General features: G+C 40.2%; 1 protein-coding gene across 3 annotated transcripts in view; it reads left to right on the top strand.

Moving 5' to 3' along the window:
- COL9A1 (collagen type IX alpha 1 chain) overlaps nt 1–10,536 on the top strand; it is a 200,263-nt gene extending 189,727 nt beyond the window's left edge. For all 3 annotated transcript variants that reach the window (XM_061623089.1, XM_061623087.1, XM_061623088.1), the window contains 4 exons: nt 185–239; nt 1,991–2,179; nt 7,822–7,899; nt 9,352–10,536. In XM_061623089.1, coding sequence (XP_061479073.1) covers nt 185–239; nt 1,991–2,179; nt 7,822–7,899; nt 9,352–9,533 — 504 coding nt within the window. In that variant the 3' untranslated portion in view covers nt 9,534–10,536. The remainder of the gene's footprint in view (nt 1–184; nt 240–1,990; nt 2,180–7,821; nt 7,900–9,351) is intronic.
- The last annotated feature ends 7,996 nt before the right edge of the window (nt 10,537–18,532 follow it).

Below are 18,532 nucleotides of genomic sequence, written 5' to 3'. Positions count from 1 at the left end.
GTGTATGAACCCCTGCCCTTTTCCTCCACCTCTTTTCCTGGTGTTTCAAGATTTTTGGCCTTGCAGAGTTGGTAACTGTTGGATTGAACTTCTTGATAATTCATCAGGCATGCTCTCATCCACAGTATTCCCATAATGTGATTAAATGCTGGATTTAATTGTTTTAATAACATATTTATTTCAGGGCAGAGAGCCAACTGATGCACACGTTAAGCAAGTTTGCATGAGAGTAATGCAAGGTAAATAAACATTCTACATATTTACATTTTTAAAATTTGAATGTGAGTTTTCACTTAGAAAAACAACAAGCACCCAATGCTACATTTAATGTGGGCAGCTTGAGGGCTGCAAATGTTGGTTGTGTATGCTGGAACTGATGAGAGTGAAAGTCTAAAACATTTGGAGAACATCAGGTAGGCACAGGATCATGTAAGGCTTCTTCACAGTTAGCTGTGACTGTGTTGCTTTTTACTTCAAGGAATTGACTTGGGGCTGGGAAGGGAATGACCATTTGTTTTCCTGTTGCATGGTGGCTGTCTGTTGCTGGTCTCGGCCTCACTGCAGCTCTGGATCCACTGAAAAGCACTGGATTTCAGAAGGGAAGCTGTTGTTCTGCCTATTTTCAAATGGCATAGTACATAGGAATACCGCATGAAAGTTGTTGGGTGATAGAGTTGCCATTTCAGCATGACTGATATATAGTTAATATGTCAGTAATATAGTTAACATATAGTTAATGATCAGAAATAATTTAAGCAAAATCATTAATTTTTACCCAACGTTGCGCTTGGTGGATCTAAATAGGTCCCTTTTGTAAAGGCTCAGAATAAGGTTGTATATACCTTTGGTCAAAATATGGTTTTTCAAATAGACAGTGGCAGGGTCAGCCTCAGAACTGCAGACTTTAACACAGGATAATAGATGCTAAAGTATGGGCAGTTAATGAGAAAAGTGGTCCTCCAGTTATTGATGTATGTAAACATTTTGCTAGCATTTATGTTATTCCTGTTTTATACTTCGGTATAGTTCTAGTGTGGGATTTATTGTGTTGGGGAAAAATATGTACCCTTGTGATGGTTGCTGCTACTGAGATCATCTAGGATGTTACCTTGCTGTATTTCACTGGCTTAAGAGGTGTTATTGCACTCTGTGATTTAATCTGAGGCCTTCTCAGTGTAACTACTATTTTTTAAACTGCCCAACGGTACACGGTACACTATTAGTTTCCACTTCAGATTTAGCTTCACCATCAAGAGAAATGTTTCTTTCTCCTTTTATCAGTTTAGAATGGTCCTAAAGGGAAGGACTGTATTTCAGTGGCAGAGCACGTTTTGCATGCGGAAGGCACCTAAACTAATGAAGGAAGGAGGAAAATGTACAGGAAAGACTGGAAAGTTAACGTCTACCTTAACAGAAAACACACAATGCTCAAAAAGGAGTTAAGGTGCAAATATAAAACACAAAATGAAATATAAACATTTATTACACATATATTGTTAAATCAACATAAAATCACTGCTAAAATACTGCATGTGGTATTGAATCAATGCCCATTTAAGGTAAAATACAAAAAACAATATAAAAACCATAAATATAAAACTATTTATATACATTATGTATCGATACTAATGTGGGTGATACCTTGTTATGATTTTTAAATATACCAACAGGAGAAAATGAGATTTTGACTTTTTGAATTGCCAATGTATCAGCCCTTATCAATAAGACTAATATGTAAGGTGTATGCTTAATTAGTCAGAAGGCCACTGAAGAAGATTCTTTGTCGAAACATGTTTGGCTGCACTTTGATTTTGCATTGGCTGCACTTTGTCTTTGTATCTCATCTTGCAGCAGCATTGAATTTCTATAGCTGCAGAATTGTATGGTTCCATAAAAGTTCAAATTAACTGCTTTGCAGTTAGAGTCTACAAATAATTAGAGTAAGCTTAATTTGTCATTTATCCTTTCTTCGTTTCCCCCCATTTAACAGAACAACTGGCTCAATTGGCTGCTAGCCTTCGGAGGCCTGAATTTGGTGCTCCAGGCCTCCCAGGCCGTCCTGGACTACCTGGTGCCCCTGGACCTCCTGGAGAAAATGGCTTCCCTGGGCAGCTTGGATCCCGGGGGCTGCCTGGCCTTAAGGGTCCTCCTGGTGAAATTGGGCTGAAAGGCCCAAAAGGTAAGAGATCCAATGCAAACTTACTTGGGAGTGTGTCCCACTGAAGTCAGTGGGACTTGAAGATTGCAGCCTTAATGATAGAACTAGTCCTCCTCCCCCACTGTTCATTGTCGCATGCATAACACTCTCCATTCCCATTATGCAGTATTTTCTTTTACCTCCCCAAGGCAGCTTGTACTCATTTCTCATTAAAACATGGAGCACGTTCTTCCTTTGGAAATAAAACTTGTTATGTAGAACTTCTTGCTAAGCATTAATATGGCCTCCGTCTAGGGGTGGGCCTGCAGCAATGCTGCATTTCATCATGGTTTGCATGCATTCTCTGGCTGGCTGCTAGCTTTGTACTCAAGCATATTGTTTCTATGGCTCTAAGAGGATATGGGGCAAGGAAGAGAAGGAACATGGTGGTTGGAGTCTACTACCAACCACCCAATCAAGTGGAAGACGAGGATGAAACTTCTGAAAAGCAAATTCCCAATGTTTCGAGGAGGCATGATGTAGTAATATTGGGGGACTTCAGTTACCCCAAAATCTGGTGAGAGACAAATTCTGCCAAACATGGCCCCTCCAAGAAATTCCTGCCTTGTGGTGTGGGGTGGACTTATGCGCGATGGTGTTAGTGGTCAGAATCATCCTGATCCAGACAAAGGGATATTTGTGTAGAAGCAGATGTTTATATGTATAGTTTGCTGGATCAGGAACTGCATAAATTAGATGCAGATGTCCTCCATCCACAATGCATCTAGCCTGCCTACATTATAGACTCAGTTTAACAATCTTCCCCACTACACAGGGAAACCTGGCAACTATAGTTTTGTGAAGTGGATTTTGAACAGAGTCTCCTCCCCTTTGTATGTGTGTATGGGGAGGGAAAGCCATGACAAATAAATAGATACGAAACCAGTTTAAGTGTGTAGTAGTGCATATGCAGAATGATGAGTGTGTGGCCAGCCACTACATTTTCTTGAATGTGGTGGATAGGATTGTGCTCACGGTTAACCAGTTGTATAGCACCAGCACAGATTGCGATTTAGCCTACTACAGTGAACTTTCCTATAGTGCTGAGAGTAGTGGCATGTCAGATAGTGCTAACTGGATCTGGAAATAACAGCTCATGCTACTGGCTAAACATGAACAGAGATCTGTTTGAGCACAGTAATTGTGTGAATTGGTCCTTGCATTCTAAGAGCAGAGGTGGCTGAAAGGGGGCAAGGGAAGTGAAATTAACAAAGCTTAGATGAAAATAACTTGATCTCTGACAACCTAAGATAATTACCATGGAACACAGTAATCAGCACCTGGAAGCACACTACATCTAAATGTGGTGGAACAGGGAATGAGTGTGCAGAATGAATAAGGATGGTATGCTAAAACCTGCTAATTATCCTGCATGAAGGGAGAAAGGCAAAGCCACACTTCTCCAAAATGTAACAATCTGGCTTCCAGAGCCAGCACACATTTGCAGCAAATTGTTGTGCCTATGCAGTGTCACAAAACATGATTTGATGGTGTTTTATCAACATTACTGCCAATAACTGTTACAAAATGTCAAACTCTGGGCAATTCCCCAAAATTATATCACGAAGAAGGAAATTCTAACTGAGGTAGGAAATCAATGTAACTACCTTGGAGAAGGTGTCCAGAGCCAATTTGGACAACCTCAATATGGAATGGGAGAGTGGGGAATCTCTGAGAACAGAATAGAGGTCTCCGTTTAATTTGCCACCAGGGTGAAAATGTGTCCAAATGCTAGACAGAAAACAATCTGGTTAGGCTAATTGAGCATGCCCTCTGGTTGCAGGACGAACTTGAACTCTTAATACAGGAGGGCAATTACGACTTGATAGGTATAACTGAAACTTGGTGGGATGACTCCCATGACTGGAATACAGCTATTGAAGGATATAACTTCTTCAAAAAGAACAGAAGGAATAAAAAGGGAGGTGGAATTGTGCTATATGTTAAAAATATGTATCCCTGCACAGAAATACAGGATGATGAGCTTGGTAGCTCCACCGAGTATCTGGATTAAAATTAATGTGGCAAGTACTAAAAGGAATGTGGTGCTTGGAGTCTATTACCGACCACCCAATCAAGGAGAAGTCGAGAATGTAACTTTTGAAAAGACAATTGCCAATGTTTCCAGCAGGCATGATGTAGTAGTAATGGGGGATTTAAATTATCCTGATATCTGTTGAGAGACAAATTCTGCCAAACACGGCCCCTCCAAGAAATTTCTGACTTGTGTTGGAGATAACTTTCTCCTACAGAAAGTGGAGGAAGCAACCAGAGGATCAGTTATCCTGGACTTGATTCTAACCAATAGAGATGATTTGGTGGATGAAGTGGCAGTTATGGGAACTGTGGGGGAAAGTGACCACACCATACTTGAATTCTTGATTTTAACAGAAGCAAAAGCTAAGAGTAGCCATATGCGCACCCTAGACTTCAGGAAAGCTGATTTTAATAAACTCAGAACAATTGTAAGTACAGTTCCATGGCAAGCCACTCTAAGAAAAGGAGTCCAAGATGGGTGGGAGTTTCTAAAACAATAAATTCTAAAAGCGCAATGGCAAGCAATTCCAACAAGGAAAAAAGAGGGAAAACAACAGAAGAAGCCAATGTGGCCTCACAAAAAGCTTAGAGCTGACCTGAAAACAAAAAAAGGACACATACAGGAAGTGGAAAGGCCAAGCCACAAAGGAAGAGTACAGGCAGGTATCACGGAATTGCAGGGATGGTGTCAGGAAGGCTAAACCTGAGAATGAGCTGAGGTTAGTGAGGGATGCCAAAAGCAACAAAAAAGCAAAAGACAGAGAAAAGAAACGATGGCACAGCTACTCAAAGAGGAAGGCAAAATGATAACAGATGACAAAGGCAGAAGTGCTCAATTCCTACTTTGGCTCAGTCTTCTCCCAAAAAAGGGTCTATGACCCTCCCGGAAAACATGAAGTAGAAGGGGCAGGATTGGAGCTTGAGATTGATAGACAAATGGTCAAGGAATACCTAATCACTTTGAACGAGTTCAAATTGGCAGAGCCCAATAAAACTGCATCCTAGAGTATTCAAGGAACTGGCTGAAGAACTCTCAGAACCGCTGTCTATTATCTTTGTGAAATCATGGAGGACTGGTGAAGTGCCGGATGACTGGAGGAGAGCTAATGTTGTCCCTATCTTCAAAAAGGCAGAAAGGAGGAACCGGGGAACTACAGACCAGTCAGCCTAACATCAAGCCCTGGAAAAACTCTGGAGCAGATTATAAAGCAGTAAATCTGTAAGCATCTTGAAAACAATGTAGTGATTACTAGGAGCCAACATGGATTTATGAAGAACAAATCCTGCCAAACTAGTCTTATCTCATTTTTTGATCGGGTACCTCCCTTGTAGACTGCAGGAATGCTGTGAACATAATATATCTTGACTTCAGCAAAGCTTTTGACAAAATGGCCCATGATCTTCTGATTAGCAAGCTAGCTAAATGTGGGCTGGATGGAACAACTATCAGGTGCATCCATAGTTGGCTCCAGAATCGTACTCAAAGAGTGCTTATCAATGGTTCCTTCTCAAATTGGGTGGAAGTAACGAGTGGGCTACCACAGGGCTCGGTCCTGGGCCCAGTGCTCTTCAACATTTTTATTAACAACTTGGATGAGGAGGTACAGAGCATACTTATTAAATTTGCAGAGGATACAAAATTGGGGGGCATAGCTAATACCGTGGAAGACAGAAAGAAAATTCAAAGGGACCTTGATAGGCTGGAGCATTGGGCTGAAAACAACAGAATGAAATTCAACAGGGATAAATGCAAAGTTCTACACTTAGGGAAAAGAAACTAAATGCACAGTTATAAGATGGGGGAATACTTGGCTCAGCAATACACGTGAGAAGGATCTTGGAATTGTCGTTGATCACAAGCTGAATATGAGCCAACAGTGTGATGTAGCTGCAAAAAAGGCAAATGCTATATTAGGCTGTATTAACAGAAGTATCGTTTCCAAATCGCGTGAAGTATTAGTTCCCCTCTGTTCAGTACTGGTTAGGCCTCATCTTGAATACTGCATCCAGTTCTGGTCTCTGCACTTCAAGAACGATGCAGACAACCTGGAACAGGTTCAGAGGAGGGCAACAAGGATGATCAGGGGACTGGAAACAAAGCCCTATGAAGAGACACTGAAAGAATTGGGCATGTTTAGCCTGGAGAAGAGAAGACTGAGGGGAGATATGATAGCACTCTTCAAGTACATGAAAGGTTGTCACATAGAGGAGGGCCGGGATCTCTTCTCGATTGTCCCAGATTGCAGGACACGGAATAATGGGCTCAAGTTGCAGGAAGCCAGATTTCGACTGGACATCAGGAAAAACTTCCTGTCAGAGCCATACGACAAGGGAATCGATTACCTAGAGAGGTAGTGGGCTCTCCAACACCAGAGGCATTCAAGAGGCAGCTGGACAGCCACCTGTCAGGTATGCTTTAATTTGGATTCCTATATTGAGCAGGGGGTTGGACTTGATGGCCTTGTAGGCCCCTTCCAACTCTATATTCTATGATTCTATGCCAGCATTGCATAGTGCAGATGATCTAAAGTCTGCTGTTTCAAAGCAAGCCTATTATTACTGCTTACCTATTCCTGATAATATTCAAAACATTTTAATGCTTAATAGTTGCAACCCAAATTTACTTACTGATCCATTTGATCAAGACATGTGATCTACTCTGTGTAAAAATATGATGGATATATTAAAAAATGGGGTTGATTAATGGGAATGGAAAGCCAGCTATCGAAAGGCAAAGGCCAGGGTTTGGAAAATAGGTTTATATCATTTTAAATAATCCTTAATTCTTAGGATATTCTACACAGTTATAGGTCTGCATGCAATCATGTGGCAAAGCAAACGCACAGACTCAAATACAGTTTCACCTTAGCAAAGCAAAGACACAAATTTGTCAGTTTAATGTTTGCAAAACAAACACACAAATGGTCAATTTCACCTTAGCAAAACAAAGGCACAGTAACAAAGCAAACACATAGGTTGGTCAGTTTCACATTTGCAAAGCAAAGGCACAGGCTTGTCAATTTAAGGTTAGCAAAGCAAACATACATGCTAGTCAGTTTCACATTAGCAAAGCAAAGACACAGGGTAAGCAAAGCAAAGACACAGGCTTGTCACTTTAACCTTAGCAAAGCAAACACCCAAGCTGGTCAATTTTACCTTCACAAAGCAAAGATACAAGCTTGTCAGTTTCAAGTTAGCAAAGCAAATCGGCAGGCTAGTCAGTTTCACATTAGCAAAGTTGGATGCTTTTTTAAAAAAAGAAATCCAGTGTCAGGAAATCCAGGGAAATACAGCATTCAGGACTGGTCCACAAAGATAGTAAACTTGTGGACTATTGGGAAGTCCAGTGTCAAGTTTGATTTTAGCACAATTCTCACTCATCTCTAATTATGGAAATAGCTGGCAGTTAACCACTGAGGAATTTAGCAGTGTGAATAAAGAGATATGTATTTAGTTGAACTTAGTCTGCTCTGCTCTAAGTCTCCTCTGTTACTGTTTGAGCTGTATATCATTAGTCTTTGCTGATTTTAAAGTACAGAACTTTTCTTTAAGCAGATTCTACATGATGTTTCATTAATCTCTATTAGGTGAAACAGGAGAAAAGGGAGAGAGAGGATTCCCAGGTCGAGGACCCAAAGGCTTACCAGGCACAACAGGACTCCCAGGTAAATACTGTATATTGCTGCTAGGACTAGGGTGAGGAACCGATAGCCCTCCTGATGTTGTTGAAATCCCATCAGTCCCAGCCAGCTTGGCCAATAGCCAGGAATGAGCGGAAATGACATCTGGAGGGCCACAGATTCCTCTCCCCAGCTCTAGGACATCCCAGAAGTGCTTGTGCAGTTGTGCATTAAAGCTATATTTAACAACACCCTCCAGAAATATAGGTGTCTGCAAGGAAGTCAGTGTTTCATAAATAGAAAATACTTGGCTTTATTTTTAAAAAATCTTAATTCCTTGAATGTACAGACAACTCCCCTCCCCACTTCTCAGTTTCTTCCAGTGTTCCTCTTCCGCAGTACTGTGGCCTACATGATAGAGGCAGGCAGTGTAACCCTTGAAGAATACCAGATCAGCTTCGAGGTTATGGCTAGTAGGCCCATGAGTTCTGTCTTCTATCTCACTGTTTTTTACATTGTTAAAACTGTCTGGGAAACCAAAGATTTACTTACTAATAAAAGCCAGCCTGCATCTCAAGAAGCCAGGGAAGAAAATTGTTAGAATCAAGTTCAACAGCCCTAATACTGTCATCATAGCAGGGTACCATAAAATCATATGAGATCAGGATCAAGCATGGAATGAGTAAATTAAAAATAGCAAGTAGATCTCCCATCTAAAACCAGAATCTACAAAATGTTTGAGGCTTTGCAAATCCTTTAAATCTGCTTTTGGTCGCAGGACATTTAAAATTTAGCTTATGGTATTACTGTTCCAATATGAAGCACTACAGAACCCCTTACTTATAAATGCAGCACAGGTGCCCTCTAGTGGTAACCATGGTACAAATAATTTGGTATATTAGAAGTGTGTCTCTCTAACTTTTAAAAACTCTATTTATATGAATTGCATATACTTCTAGAAATATCTCCAGAACATTTCTGTTCATGACATGCAATATGTTTCAAATTGTCTTGATTTCTTAACAATCTCCAACCTCCCCTGCAATAATCAGGGATGTTTCATTTTCCATGTCAACTACGAACAACAGATTTTGCCCATTAGTACTTTGCAGTCTCAGCTGCAGGCAGCTCAAGGGAAATTTGGCCCTAATGCTCCCCCAGGGAGGGGCAAAACTCTTTGATCTTCATCTGCATGTTCAGTTGCTAGTATCTCCAGTTAAGCAATCTCAGGTAACAAGTCTGAGAAAGGCATCTGCTTGAGATTAGGAGAGCTGCTGCCAATCAGGGTAGACAGTGTTGGACTAGATCAGCCACTTTACTAGAAGGCAGCAGCCTGTGTTTTAAAACAAAGCCTTTAATCAGGGCCGCCACCAACCGGTGACATAGCGCCTGCCTTGAATGCATAAAGTCCTCATTTAAATCCCCATCATTACCAGGGCTTGGAATCTCTTCCTAAGGTGTTGGAGAAAAAGCCATTGTCTGTGTCTGTCTCTGCAGGGGAACCCGGCAAGCCCAGCTATGGCACGGACGGGCGAGATGGTAACCGAGGCCCACCTGGGGCAGCTGGCTTGCCCGGCATTCCAGGCTCTCCCGGGCCACCCGGTCCTCCTGGCTATTGTGAGCCATCAGCCTGCACTGTGCAAGCTGGACTACGAGCTGACAACGTGAAAGGGCCATGAAAAGTGTAAAAGTTAGTGACGTGAGTTTTTGGCAACAATGTACTGTCCGCACATACATCTGACACAGAGAGAAAAAAGCAGAGGAGAAGCTTTCAGTAAAACCGTAAGAGAATTCTATCAAAGGCTTGACAGACTTTAAATGCACTGGTTGTCCCCTTCTTCAGCCTGTACAAACTGTACATGGTAACTATATATTTTTTAAATGGTGCTTTTAAGGTGATACCAGATGGCTTTCCTTTTTTATCATGGTGAAAGGCAGCTGTCTTTTTTAAAAAAATGATGTCTTCCCAAGCACTAATCTTATTTCTTTCTCCTCTTCATATTGTACTGTATTATAGTATCAGCGAGAAAGACATCATTCGATTTTATTGTCTAGTACATCTGTAAAATCATTGGGATCATTTGCATTCACCTTTATCCATGTCGGTTAATGTGATCTCCAATGTATAGACATGGCTGCCATGCAAAAACATGCTCAACGCTTTTGCATACTGAGAAGCCTGTAAATGTATGAAAGCCATGTTGCCAGTGATCTATCAGGTGAAATAACTTTACTCATAGGGGTTTTAATTCTCTGTTTCAACATGTACTGAATTTTGTTTAATGTGATATTACTGCCAGCTCCACCATGTGTCCTATCTGAAATTAAGCCAAGTGGCCAAAAAGTTACTGGTAAGAGAATTTTAATCTTTGGAAACAGCTAGGATTTATTGCTGAGTTTATTTATTTTTTTAAAAAATATCTGAAGTCACATCTCTAGTTGTATAAAAGTTGAAATAAATAATGTTTTTTTAACCCTTTGCATTTTCTTGGTATGAATGGTAAATACAAATAAAACAAGGAGCTCTGCTGAACTCCATTCTTAGAAAAGTACCCAGTTATATTTTTGATTAGTTTCATTTCTCAAGGAAACAACTGCATTGTATGAAATAGTCCACTGTGTAAATTTGTTTTATGAATTATATATATTCTTTGATTTGTCATTTTGAAAGATAAAAATAAAAGTGCCCTTATTTCAATCTTCATAATTTCCCCCTTTTCTATGTTGCTCCTAGTATTTTTTTTCCAGAAAAAGAGAACTTGTTTAGAGCTTTAATCTAATTACCACCAGGAAGTTCTAATATTTTCTCCACTATTTTCCTCCATTTTTGTTATCAGCCCACTGATATTCCATACTGTTATGTTAAATATTTTATGGTTTACAATATATATATGGTAAGATAGTAGTATGATTAAGGTAAGTGGTAACTGTTGGGAGGGGGGAAGGAGTGAGTAGAATGCTGAAGTGTGTTGGATGGGGATTGGCTGAGTGACGGAGTGTGAGAGGTTTATATTTGAGTGTGTGACAGTTGGGCCAGGGGGATTGATTTGGATTAGGATTGATGCGGGGTTTGGGTTGGAGTAGGATTGCTTGGTGTGGGGAAAGTATAGATAGTGTAGGTTCAACAGTGGCTTATTATTTTGAATTTAGATGGTGAAAGGGTGGAGTTAGTGTAGGAATATTTTAGCATGGGTAGGCTAGGTAGGATTTTAGTGTTTAAAGAACCACCAATAACTAAAGTGAAAGACCTAGAGACAATTAATTGAACTACATGCTTATGAACATAAAAGGTGCACTTCTGCTTTTAAATACATCTGTTCTTAAATAATATTATTTTGTTTCATACACACATATCTCATCATTTGGCTAGGCTAAGGTTGGATCAGATACATGTTGTCTGTGGCAGCAGCAAGTGCCTGAAGGTGTCACTCTCAGCAGCTCCACTCATAGCTGTGAGCTTTAAAGAGACAAAGTGTCACAGGGGAGTATGAGGCTTGCTTGGTTACCTGAACTATTATAGCAACAGGGCTGGGGGGAATATAGGCAGGGCCAGTCCCAGGCATGCCGGGGCCCTTGGGCACCAGCTTGCCCTGAGCCCCAGCATGTGCACACACACACATGCATATGCGCAGCCACATGTGTGCCCCACCTACCTGTCTCCTGTCTTTTGTGGCTATGTTGGCTGCGCATGCAGCACTACCATTAACCAAGTTGGCGGCCAAGGTTTCCCTAAGGGGCTGAAGCCTCCACCACCATCTTGGTTGATGGCACTCATGCGTGCTACATGTGCACATCTCTGCTGTCAACCAAGATGGCAGCAGGGGCATCAGCACCTTAGGGAAACCTTGGCCGCTATCTTGCTTAATGGCAGCCACAAAGAAGTCAGCAGAGAAAGGTAGGTGGAGTGAGGGAATAGTGGGCAGCTCAGAAGCTCCACAGATCACAGAAGGGGAGCGGAGGGGCCTCTCAGGGGCCCTTGTAGCCCCAGGGGCCCTCCCTAACTACCCTTTGGAGCCAGCCCTGAATATAGGAATGAATCCCTAACAGCATTACTATATTTGGTGGTGTATAAACAATAAACTGTGACTCTCTCTGCTAATAAATAGAGTTAGCGAGGTAAGGGGGCACGACAAGCCCATCTTAGGAAATATAATTGTGTGACTTTCTGAAAATGAAGGCCTGGCTATACAATATTTATTTATTTAATTATAGCAGATGTATTCTGGTTCTATTGTGATCTCTGAAGGGTTTATCTCAGCTGGTTATTTTTTCCCTAGAATGTGTCTTGTGAACATACTGAATAAAGCTGGTGCAGTTTGTACCTCTTCATGGGTGGTATCCTTGGAAGAAACTTTTGGTCCATGTTATAAGAAACCTGGCACCTAACCAAAGCTGCACTAACTTCCTTGCAACGTATTTTACGAAACCTGGGATATACTGCAGGAGCTCCCATGTCAGTAGTTTTCTTACAGTTTTAGTCTTCCAAATAACTGCATGATATATCCCCCTCTTTTCTCTACTGTCAGGGAGGGTTACGCTAACTGTGGCTGGGGTAAGTAAGGTAAGCTTTGTGGTTGAGCAAGGATTTTGAATCAGTGTCTCCCCATCAATTTGACTCACTGACTATAGTGAAGATTAACAAGAGGTCACACAACGTAGCAAGCTGTGGTTAATAAAAAATGGAAGCAAAAGCTTCCAGACTATTTGCAACCATGCTGGTAGAGGAGGGAGAGTGTGCGAGCCCGGGGAGAGGCTCGACTCAGTCTCATGCTGCTACGTTAAGGTATTAGTGTTAAGTCTGGATCAGCCCAGTGGGTCTAATGTGACAAGAAGTACACTGCAGTCCCTAATTATGAGGACGTTTCCTCGTGCAGTTCCTGATGAGTAGGTGTAGGAGAGTGTCTGTTCACAAGGGTACAAACTATTTTGTTTGCCTCTCATTGTCTCCTCAGTGCACCTGTGCAGCTTTGTATGGGGTGTACCGAACCAGGGGCTACACCACTGCTCGCTTTGCTCACCATCCCTCCCACTACCCCCACATTAACCCCCTAGAACTTCCCCTTCCCACTCCATGAAACTACTAAGCTCTTTTCACCTTTCCAACCCCATTTCTGAAGTCACTTCTGTTCTGCAGCCTCACTTTGCACCTGTTTTCATTTTCATCCCCAAGCCTCCTGCTTGCCTGTTGTGCAACTCCTCCTTGCACATAGACCACCCCCTTGGTAACCTCCTGCATCTTCCTCCTCTCACACATTGCAACTACAAAGCACCCTTTTCACTTTCCCAAGCCCATTTCTGAAGCCACCTATTCTGCAGCCCCACTTTGCCCCCACTTTCCCTTCCACCCAATTATGAAAGCACCATCCTCTTCTATTCTGCAGCCCTTTCATACCCCCCTTTCATCTTCACCCCCCATTCCCAGGTCTCCTACTCCCTCCTTTTTTGCAATCCCCTTTGCACCATTTTCCCCTTCACCCCTTTTCCTCTCCTCCCTTTTCTCAACTCTCCTTTGCACACAGACTACCCCCATTTCCTTGCCTTCGCCTTCCTTCTATTCTGCAGTCCCCTTTGCACACACGCTAGGAATGTAGTTTGCAGTTTGATGCTGGTTCAGTTGTCATTTCGATGAACTGGCACATGGAGTCTGTTGCAATTAGTGCTTTGTTATCTGCTGCTTTTCGTATTTCGACCTTTTCCATTGCTAAAAAATAATGTTATTTTTGTTTTTTCTAACAATGGCTTCAATGTTAAAAAATTCAAAAGTAAATGAGCCAGGTAATTGCCCATCAAATAGGCATCTTGAGACAGGGTTATTGTCTGACGAGAAGAGACAAAGGTTTTTTCCACCCCTCCACAATTATATGAGGCTTGTGCAGCTGAATGTCCCCCCAACTCAATACATTATGTAATGCTGATAGTTGAAAACTGAGCCCAATTTATCCTTGAGCTTCAAATGGTACTGTATGCTGAGTTTGTTACCTTACAGTTAGCCTGTTTGAAGTTAACCAACTTATTTCCTTCTCTCCCCACGCATACCTTGGTCAGTTTTATAGTGAGCTGGTGGTGGAATACTTTTTGCTTGCCTGAATGGTGAGTTTGGCTAGAGTTTGACTTAAAAAAAAACAATACAAAGGAGACACAGGTTAAGAATCAAACACTGAATGTGAATGGCTACCATCATCACTTCAGTGACACACAGGTTAAAGGGAATATGCATTTCAGCAGTTCAGACTGAATATGTAATCAATTAAAAAAATCATAATATTTGCTGCTGTTTTTTCTGGTATCACGAAACGCTAAAGGTGCTCAAAGAAAACAAAATTGGTCTACACAGATAGTGAACTTGTGAATTGCAGGGTAGCCTTATGTACAGTTCATGTTTATCGAATTTCTCATTCATCCCTAACACATACCCCATGATGATATATGTTACTCTGTCTTTAAGATGAATAGAATTTTAAGAGCAACCTTGTCAGCTTGCTCAGTTGATGGATGTTGTACATATATGGGTGTTTGCTTGTTAATAAAATACCTGTTCTAAATGACTGCATTGAATCTGGAACTTCATGTTGATAACAACACATGGTACCGGTGAAATACATTGTGTGAAGGTACTATGGAATGCTTGAGGGCTCCACATCTTTTCTCTCGCACACATGAAGTAGCTGAGGAATGGAAGAGGGAGAAGATTGAGCACAGCAAGAATGGAGGGATACTAAAAGGAGGAAAGTTGCTGTTTTATATACAGTGGCAGAGGTTTGAATAAAATAGGGATTGTGGGACACTGAGGAAAATAGTAGTTTTAAACAGTATCAGAGGTTTGAATAGAGCAGGGGTTTGAGTACAATGAGAAGGGAGATGGGAAAGGTTCTATTGTATTAGCTTCTGTGTTGTACCCATCTCTGCTATCTCTCCACATTAAAACTTAAAAAACAGCAACTCAGTGTTCTTCCCTTCCCAGTCTGTGCAAACCTCTCCCATTGTTTGAAACCACCACTTTCCCTCTGTCAGTGGCCCTCCCTTCTCGCTGCCCTGCCATGGCCACTGCTGTTGTGCATCCTGCCTTCTCCTTGCTCCCCCACCCTACCCTGGCTTCATGCAAATCCAGGATTGTGATAAGGCACTACACATCCTCCAGTGAGGGCTGCACAGTGACACTCTTCCATTTTTATTTTATGTAAGAAATATAGAAAGAGACTTTGGGGGTTTGGGGGACCAATAACAAACACAAGCAGCATATTAACAATTTCAGAAACACAATTATAATCACTGGGAGTACAGTGATTTGGAAATGCATCCCAATACTTTCATATCCTGTGACTCATCTTATTTACATGGGAAAGTGGTTTTAAGTGCATAGGTAATTTGCATGCATGTTCTCTAAGCAGGGCAGTTTAATTAAAATGCTTCTATTGTGCTGGCCATCATTAGTTGCTACTTATCTTTACACATAAGTAATGATAAACAGTAAATTAAATTTGACAGTAAGTCCCTGGGGGAAGAATGCTTAGACTATAATTCTATGCATAGTTATTTACAAGTGCTGTTGAGACCTATCTCTTTATTTCCATTTTGATGGAGTACTTAGGTTCAAAATGTAAGTAGGAATAAAAGCAACCTTAACACCATGCTTCCATCAATTAACTTTTATTTGAACTGTAGCAATAGCATAAAAATAAACAATAAAGTAATCTGACAAGAGAAGGAAAACTGTTTTATCAATCCAATAACACAAAACAAATGTACAAGGAGGAAAATGCAAAGTCCATTAAAACTGCTTAAAACTGAATTTGTTAAAATTCTCAAAGAAAAACCCACATGTATAATGTCGCTTTAGAAAAAAACAATCTGTTTACACTTATAGATACAAAAGAAACATACTTGTTACTATCAAGCTCACTTCAATGCAATTCATAATTCATTTAAGACTAAAAGAACCAAGTAGATAATCATCTGCTTAGCATGTGCAAACAGCAGAACTTTCCATTTGTGGGCAAGAAGAAAACAGATTCTTATGTACAGATTGTGAAGACGAGTAACTACTTATTCAGAAAAGAAAGGCAACAATAAAATAGGCTATCCTCAACTTTTGCAAACAAATGAGAATTCAGTAAACAATTTAAATGCATTTGCTTTTTATAAGCGAAATCTAATAACAAACCAAGGTCACAATCTGACAAAGTAGTAAGTGTGCTTCAGTCCATTCAAATCCATGGCTAAACACAGCTAACTCTGTTAGAATGTGGCATTCATGTAGGTTCTGATAGATTCTGTAAACTTATTTGGTCTATTTATATATAACATATTTCCTTGTCACTTTGATTTCATTTAAAGGCTTTTTCAACTAAACTGGAAAATTGCACCATCATCATCATGACCTGAAGTTGTGTTAATGGGGATCAGGTGTACTGAAAACAAGCTTTGACTATCCAGAAAATATTTGCATACCTTAATAAAATGTGAAGAAGATTTAAGACAAAGGAGGAGGGAATAAAACTTCTATACTCAGGCTTATATTAATCATGAAACCAAATATACTTTTTATACAAAATATTGATATTAGAATGTTAACATCAGGCTACAGCTTCCACATCATGTACAAACCATTTTTATTTATGCAATAATGAAAGAGACTTAATTCTTCCCTAAAGTTATGTGACACACTGTGGGAGGGAAAAGAAATAAAGGCTCAGTAGGATTCCTAAGATGATCCCCTCCAGTTTACGCACAGTTGCGTGCCCGACAGAAACTAAATAGTGTCCATGGTTTTCTTACTCCACCTACATTGTATACAAGCTACATTATAATAAATTGCAACAATGTCACAGTAATCGTGGAAGAAGAAGCAACACAACTGAGAATTATCCAACCAGTCAAGCCCATCAATTCCAATGACAGACTTAAACTACTGCTTAAATCTCATGCTGAAAACAATGAGATTCTAAAGTGAGGGGAACTGAATTGTTCCTTATGTTTACAAAATAAAATGTAAATTTTAAGACATAGGAATAAATCTATTAAGTGTGAGGACAAAAAAATGGAAACTTGGTACAAGGTTAATCTCTATATAGTGCTCTATTTCCTGCCTTAAATACATTTGTCGAATTCAATTCTTATTAAGTCATACACACAAACAACAATGTGCTTCATGCCACCAAGTGGACTTTAGAGGTATAGCACAGACCCTGAAGAACTTTGCAAGATAATAAAATTAACTAACCTACAGTAGCTTTATGATTGATTTTTCCCAGACAAACCTAAATAATTCTATACACAGTATTTGTTAAAGAAAATTCACAAATAATCCTAGTTAATTCTTTGACAGTGAGACTTTTAAATAATCTGATTCAAGGAATAAATGAAGTGCATCTAATTGTATTCTATTATTATACCACTAAAACAAAATAATTTATGGTAGCTTCTCTAACATTTGCTATCATTTTTTTCTAAGGATAAGCTTGTGTAACTATGCAGAAAAATTGTGCAAGGTCTTGTGCTAACCTATGCTACTGGATCATGGCCAATAGTAAAAGTAAGCTGGGGGAAAATGATACGGATGAGAGGCAAATTATTATGTGTTTGTGAAAAACATTTTGGCCACATTCACCAGTGGGCTTAGAATAAAGGCAAAATATTATTGAACTTCTGGAACCCTCAAATCCTGGGTAATCCATTTTCATCATCGGAGTACACCATGCTAATCTAATAAACCAAGATTAAGTTGACTCTGATGCCTGCTGCCCCCTCCTTCATTGGACAGGGGATTCTGAAGTCTTGCATGCACGTAACTGTATGATTAGAAGCCAGAAAGAAGTTTTGCATGTATAACATATCTTCTCTGACACATAATAGGCTTACACATGGCACCATGAGGAGAGCCCACATCACTGAAATAATGCCTGCAGTAGAAGTGAAGCCTTCACGTCTGCACACATTAGTCCTTTTTGAGAGATGTTACTGTGTAATAGTAAACAGATGATTGAATGTTGGAGGGGGAGAGGAAAAGGGTACATTGGACACAATCTCCCCCCTACATCCCAACAACACAACATCTGACAATGCATTGCTGTTCAGCACAGTCAGAGGAGATAAGTACGCTGATTTCAATTTGCCAGCGTTTGTGTGAAGTGGGAGTACACCATGCCAAGTGTAAAGCCACTTTCATACCAATAGGGAAGACTTGCAAGCATCAACATGTCGCTTTACATGGATCCCATTTGCAGGATTTGGCTGATTGTGTTCCATCCTTGTTTGGTTACTCTTGTTTGGTACATTTCATTCTTGTTTAATAGTTTCAGGAGAAAGACTATTCTTACTGTGTTGTTTGATTGTGTTATTATTTTTGCAGTATTTCTGTAGGTTTTTGTTGACATTCATATGTAAAATTAGTAGCGAAAAAATAATTGGAACAGGAATACAAAAATAAGAGTTTAACTTAAAATGACAAACAGAAGTTGCAGCTGTGTGTGGCTTGGCACACACAAGGTAAAAATAGCGTATCTACACACAGAGTTATTCCTGATTTATTGTATTTAGATTTAAGTCCAGAATATGCTCCTCATCTTTAAAATTGTGTGAAGACACTAGAAGAACAAAATACACTATTTCAAATGCAAAAATGTTTTGTTAATGCTTTAAGGAAGGAAAGCATTAAAGACAAGAAAAATGATTCAGATTA

The sequence above is a fragment of the Rhineura floridana genome, chromosome 4 (genome assembly GCF_030035675.1).
Source record: "Rhineura floridana isolate rRhiFlo1 chromosome 4, rRhiFlo1.hap2, whole genome shotgun sequence".
Taxonomy (NCBI): Eukaryota; Metazoa; Chordata; class Lepidosauria; order Squamata; family Rhineuridae; genus Rhineura; species Rhineura floridana.
The sequence above is the reverse complement of the archived record's forward strand: the minus strand, read 5'-3'. Positions and strand labels throughout refer to the sequence as shown.